The 6615-nt window shown below is 48.7% G+C and overlaps 1 protein-coding gene across 1 annotated transcript; it reads left to right on the top strand.

Annotated features, from left to right (window-relative positions):
• The first annotated feature begins 215 nt into the window (after positions 1 to 215).
• Positions 216 to 6607, top strand: FAM208B (family with sequence similarity 208 member B). The gene is made up of 4 exons (XM_017727972.1): positions 216 to 249; positions 3148 to 3359; positions 4465 to 4560; positions 5432 to 6607. Exons 1-4 carry the CDS (start codon positions 216 to 218, stop codon positions 5780 to 5782), a joined length of 693 nt encoding a protein of 230 aa, XP_017583461.1. The 3' UTR covers positions 5783 to 6607.
• Positions 6608 to 6615: the final 8 nt, after the last annotated feature.

Genomic DNA, 6615 nt, shown 5'->3' with positions numbered 1-6615 from the left:
GCTGCATCCTGCAAACTCATGGAACCTCCATTTGTGGCTTCCAGAGGAAAAGGTGGAATCTTTGCAGTTTTGGGTTATTTTCTATTCCTCATCTGCAGCATCCTGGGGCAAAACCTCCAGGAACCACATGGGTGCTTCCATCAGCCCAGTTTATTCCAGAGGTTTTGTTGAGGAAGGATGAGCCTGCTCTGATGCCAATCCATCCCATTCCCAACATGGAGAATCCCACCAGTTTTGGGGCAGGGTTAGGTCGGATCCGTTATCCTGTGGTTCAGCCACCAACAAATCCAGGGTTAAAATGATTCTCCATGTCCTGGGCTGGGAAAAACAGGAAGGAAGAGTTGGGAAAGTGGAATCCTGGAGTTGTTGATGTTGGAAAAACCCTCAAAGATCCAATCCCACCATTCCCAACCCTGCCAAGGCCACCACTGATCCGTGTCCCCAGGTGCCACATCCGGCTTTTAAATCTGCCCAGGGCAACCCCTTCCAATGCTTTTGAGGGAGAGATTTTTCCTAATATCCAATTTTTCCTAAAACCTCCTGTTATGGGAGGTGTTCCCAGTAGGACACTCAGCAAACAGCTCCCAAGAGGGGGATCAGTTGGAGAAGGAAAAGTCTCTGGATCTCAGCTGGACAAGGGAAAATCCAGGATCAGCCAGGGGGAAACTCTGTTTTTTTCTGGGAGATCTCCTACAGGGAAAGAAGGAAAACGGGACGGGAGGTTGTAAAAAGTAGAGGGGAAGTGGATTTCAGAAGGATTTGGGAAGATGATCCTAAGGAACCTCTGGAGGAACATGAATTTTTGGGGATACTCAAATCAGGACATAAAGTTCCCGGATTTACCCCAAATACGTGGTGGTGCCAGAGCCGATCCTGCTGCTCATGTCCAGAATTCCAGCTCATTCTAACGCTGGATCAAGCCAGGAAAATCTGGTTGGAGAGGGGGAGGGCTGAGCAAACTTCCTTGGAACTTGCAGAGTGGTGAGGCCATCCAGAGGTCACAGGGAAAGGGATGAGCCAAAGGAAAATCCCGGGTTTGGGAAGTCCATGGCCTCAGCTACCCCTCCTGACAGGAGGCCTGAACTGGGGAGTGGAGCTCCCAGGAGATGGCTGATCCATGGATATCTGCTCATGGAGCACATTCCCTCGGGCTGGATTTAGCAGGCCGGGATATCTGTGGGAGGAAAGGTCAAAGGAGCCGCTTCAAATCTGGGAAAGGAGGAGCAAGCAGCAGATCAGCAGAATTCCAAGGAATACAAACCCTTGGAGGATGATTTCTGCCCAGCAGGAGGGAAAGCTGAGCTTTCCCTGGATTGGGAACGGATGTTGGGAGCTGCAGAGGTGCCGGGATTGAATTCCATGCTGAAAGGGAGGGAATTCACCAGGACAAGCTGTGAATTCCCAAGGATGTCAGGGCAGGGATAATCCCCATCTCCAGCCATCAGCCCCATGCCATCCATGCTGTCTGATCCCGTGCCCTGAGCTCTCCACGTGGATCCAGTGCCATTCCCAGATTTCTCATTCCCTGAGTTCTCCACGTGGATCCAGTGCCATTCCCAGATTTCTCATTCCCTGAGTTCTCCACGTGGATCCAGTGCCATTCCCAGATTTCTCATTCCCTGAGTTCTCCACGTGGATCCAGTGCCATTCCCAGATTTCTCATTCCCTGAGTTCTCCACGTGGATCCAGTGCCATTCCCAGATTTCTCATTCCCTGAGTTCTCCACGTGGATCCAGTGCCATTCCCAAGCTTCTCCCAGGGGAACGGGCACTTTCACTTTTCCTTCTGGCTCGGGCACTTTCACTTTCACCTCTCCGAGGCTGCGCAGAGCCAGTCAAGGACCTTCTGCTCCTGCCCTGGGATGTGCCAGGATTTGGGATTTCTTCAGGGAATGAGATTTTCCTTAGGATCAGGACACATCCCACCTCAGTCTGGGAGGGAAGTGCGGGGTGCAGCCGCCTGGGCTGGCTGCCCAGGGATTGTTTTCCCTCATTAATTAATTAATTTTTTTTTCCCCTCTTTCTGGACTTTCATTTTTCAGCTGCACGGAGGAATAAAAATATTGGAGTGATCAGCTGCAAAATCCCCGGATTTTTTTGGGGGGGCATGTATTTCCAAGAGATTCCCAGGTTTTTGGTTGTTGTTTTTTTAAGTTTTATTCCTGAAAATATCTGATGCTTCCCAGAAAAAGTTGTGGTGCTCCAGGAAGAAAAAGAAAAAAAAACAAACCAACAAAAAAATAAGGTTGTGTTCGGTCCTGTAGAGCTGAGCTGGGACTTAATTCCATGATTTCCATGGAGAAATCCGAGCTCTGGCTGCTTCTGGGGAACACAGGAAGAGAAGCGAAAGAGAAATGAGCAAAATGAACTTTTCCTCTCCTCGTTAGGCACAAAGAGATGATGCTGAAAAACAGCTGGAAAATCTCTTTATTTCCCATTTTCCTGCTCTTAATCTGCTTCTTTTCCCTAGTCCCTGTAATTCCAGAGGCACCACCTGAAAGTGGGAAGTGTAAAAAGTGAATTAAAGAGGGCACAAAAGACCCAAAAAAAGGTTTAAACCAGGCAAAAGTTCTTTAAAGACTTTTCCTTTGTGCGCTCCAAGTTTCCATCCTCACCAGCCGTGTTTTTCTTGGATCATTTTCGGATCCCTCCCCGTTTTTGCCTTGTCTGGAATTGTCTTTTCCTTTCCTTTTCCCTGCTAAACCTCCAAGTGCAGCCTGGCTTAAAGAGTGAGTTTAATACACCCAGTTTTAACTTCTTTTCCCTGTTCCTTAAATGAGATCCTTTTTTTTATCCTGGAATAATTTGAGAGGAATAACGAGGGACACAGGGAATGGATTTTACTTCTCTTTTCTTTTTAACTGAGGGGAGGAAGAGACAAAAATTTATTAAAACTCACCCTTAAAAGTAGGACTCGAACTCCCAGTTTGGGATCTGGGATCTCATGAATAAATTCCATTGATCACTATAAATTTATAAATTTAGGATTCCTTTTGCTTCTGGGAGTTGCCACAGATTCGTTTTTCCTTTCTGTTGGAAAGGGATCAACAAGGAGCTCGGATCCCTCTTGCCAAAAGGGCATTTAAACTTCCAAAAATTCGGGATTTGGATGGCAGCAAACCCCACTCTTGCACCACCTGATTGTGAGGCCTCGCAGTGGGGTGGCGATTCCCAAAGGGAATATTTCCAGCTGGTTTTCCCTTTCTCCCTGCAGGTTTTCCTGCCGAGTCGGAGGAGCCCAGTTCCCTCTTGCAGAGGGCGGTGGCCGTGCTGCAGAGCTCCTACTTGGACTCCACCTCCCAGGATGGTTTCCAGTACAGCCAGGCGATCCTGGTGGAAAACGATCTTTTCCTGAGTGAGGTAAGGCTGGCTGGTGCCGGCAGCTCGGCAAAAGGGATTTTTTGGGAACTGCACATCTCTGGAATCGCTGATTTTTTAATGGCTCGGTGCTTCCTTTGCCTCACAGAGCCCCTTTCGCGATTCCCGGCTCCGGGAACCTTTCAATCTGATCCCAATCAGGAATAAAAAATCCTTTCAGGCAGTGGTGCTCAACATTCCCGGAGCAGCCTTTGGAATTGGGTGAATTCCCCTTATCAGGAGAGCTTCCCTGGGCTGGATTTCTGCTGCATGACCTCAAGGCAGATTTTTGGGATTTCTCTGCCTTTACCTGTGCAGGCACCACTTTAACCCTTTTTTTTTTCCCAGCTCCTTGGACCTCTTTTAAAATCCCTTCATCCCCACATTCCCACTTCTATTGGTATGGAAAACAGGCTGTGTTCTCTGGGAATGGAAATCGCCACTCTGGTTGTCATGGATTAAACCGGACTTAAAAAATTTTGGGATCACAGAACGGTTTGGGTTGGAAGGGACCTTAAAAAACATCCAACTCCAACCCCATTCCATGGCCAGGGACACTTCCCACTATCCCAGGGTGCTCCAACCTGGCCTGGAAAACTCCCAGGGATGGGGTAGCCCCAGCTTCCCTGGGAATTCTGTTCCAGCCCCTCCCCACCCTCCCAGGCGGGAATTCCTTCCCTAGATCCCTGTGTCAGTTTAAATCCATTCCCTGTGTCCTGTCCCTCCATCCCTTGTCCCGAGTCCCTCTCCAGCCTTCTTGCAACAGCCTGGAGAGGAGTTAAAATCCTGCCTAAATCTGGGATAATCCCGAATCGAGTCATTTCTTGATTTGCCTGCGAGTTCAAAAACCAAAAGAAGCAAAAGCAGTGATAAGATTGTTCTTTCCTTATCCCCGACCCTTTCAGAAACCCCATCCTTCTCCAACTTCTTTACTAAGCCCTGAAACTCGGCATCAGCTCCAGCTCCCTTTGCTCTCCCGACGTTTTTCCTGAGGGCGCAGGAGCTGATCCAGCAGCTCCCTGGCCCTGCTGGAGATGTTCGGGCCGCTCAGTCCCGGCCCCGCGTCCCTGCAGTGCCACCGGAACGAAACTCGGCGTGTTTTTTGCAGCTCAAGGCTTTTGCCCGAGCCAAGGAAGCTGCTGGATACAGCCCGGAGGAGCTCCAGGAGACCTTTGCGTTCCTGCTGTTCGATAAGGAGGAGGAGGTAACCGGGAACGGTTCTTCAGCTCAACTTTGGGGCCAAATCCCTGGTTTTCCATCCCATCGAAGCTCAGGAGATCTGCTGCTTGAGTTAGCGGAGTTATTCCTGTTGGAAATCGCTCTGGGAGCAGCTCCCAGGAGGTTTTAGGGATGGAAGTGGTCGTGTTGAGATTTGCAGGGAGAAAAAGGAGTTGCCCCTTTTGTCCCGGTGGATTTATCGTGGAATTATTTGGGTTGGGCATTAAAAATCCATCTGATTCCATCCCTGCTGTGACCTCCCACTATCCCAGCATGCTCCAAGCTTTCCTTGGACGCTGCCACGGATCCAGGGGCAGCCACAGCTTCTTTGGGAATTCCATCCCAACCCCTCCCCTCCCTCCCAGCCAGGAATCTCCTTCCCCAAATCCCACCTAACCCCAGTGGGGAAAGCTCTTGGAAAAGAAAAGCACTTTTGTGACAGGAGAAGGTGGGTTTGGGGCCAATTCCTTGGATTTTGGTAGCTGGGCAAGGAAAGATCTGCCATGAAATAATTCCTGCTCACTTTCCACGAGGATACTTTGGATTTTGTGAAAATCAGGGAATTCTCCAGGGAATTCGCTTCTGCCACAATGTAATGATGCCTTTGAGGATAAGAGTGGCCCAAATCGGGCTGAAATCTCTTAAATCCCAACCAAAGCCTCCCCTTTTCCTATGGATATTGCGTTGAGTTTTCCTTACACCTCCCAATTCTTTGGATGGGTGGGGGGGGGAGGGGGATCCTAAGGATGAGTCATTTCCTGACACCACATTCCAGGCTTTTTCCAGCCGCCGTGGGATAGGTTTTGGTCTCTGGGGAAGGACAGGTGCCCAGAGCGGCTGTTTGTGTTCTCTCCAAGGCGAGGGAGGTGTGCCAGAGCGGCCTCCGTGTCAACAGCAGCTCCATTTCCACGCTGGGCGACCCAGCCAAAGGTAAAATCCCCAAAATTCCCAGCTGGAAAACCGGCATTGCTATCCCGGGAATAGGCGCTCCTTGGAAAGCCGAGGCAAAAGGCCAAAGCTCCTGGTGCCACCCGGATTTTGCTGCAGAGATCCCTGGAAAATCCGCATTTTTCCTGCTCCTTCCAGCGGATGGGGATGGGATCTTCCCGAAGGAATGGCAGCGTTCCTTCACCTCGCCTTTCCGGGCTTTTCCTCCCGTTGGGAACAGCCTCTGTCAGCCCCACGCTGATTCCTGGGAATGTTCCTGATTTCCTGGGAATGTCTCTGGGAATATTGCTGATTCCTGGGAATGTTTCTGATTCCTGGGAATGTTTCTGGGGATATTGCTGATTCCTGGGAATGTTCCTGATTTCCTGGGAATGTTTCTGGGAATATTTCTGATTTCTGGGAATATTCCTGATTTTCTGGGAATATTTCTGATTCCTGGGAATGCTTCTGAGTCCTGGGAATGTTTCTGGGGTTATTTCGGATTTCTGGGAATATTTCTGATTTCTGGGAATGTTTCTGATTTCTGGGACTATTTCTGATTCTCTGGGAATATTCCTGATTTTTTGGGAATATTTCTGGGAATATTTCTGATTCCTGGGAATGCTTCTGAGTCCTGGGAATGTTTCTGGGGTTATTTCGGATTTCTGGGAATATTTCTGATTTCTGGGAATGTTTCTGATTTCTGGGACTATTTCTGATTCTCTGGGAATATTCCTGATTTTTTGGGAATATTTCTGGGAATATTTCTGATTCCTGGGAATGCTTCTGAGTCCTGGGAATGTTTCTGGGGTTATTTCGGATTTCTGGGAATATTTCTGATTTCTGGGAATGTTTCTGATTTCTGGGACTATTTCTGATTCTCTGGGAATATTCCTGATTTTTTGGGAATATTTCTGGGAATATTTCTGATTCCTGGGAATGCTTCTGAGTCCTGGGAATGTTTCTGGGGTTATTTCGGATTTCTGGGAATATTTCTGATTTCTGGGAATGTTTCTGATTTCTGGGACTTTCTGATTCTCTGGGAATATTTCTGATTTTCTGGGAATGTTTCTGATTCCTGGGAATGTTTCTGAGTCCTGGGAATGTTTCTGGG

Source organism: Corvus brachyrhynchos, unplaced genomic scaffold (assembly GCF_000691975.1).
Source record: "Corvus brachyrhynchos isolate BGI_N302 unplaced genomic scaffold, ASM69197v1 scaffold182, whole genome shotgun sequence".
NCBI classification, from domain to species: Eukaryota; Metazoa; Chordata; class Aves; order Passeriformes; family Corvidae; genus Corvus; species Corvus brachyrhynchos.
This window is presented reverse-complemented; position numbering and strand designations above follow the sequence as displayed.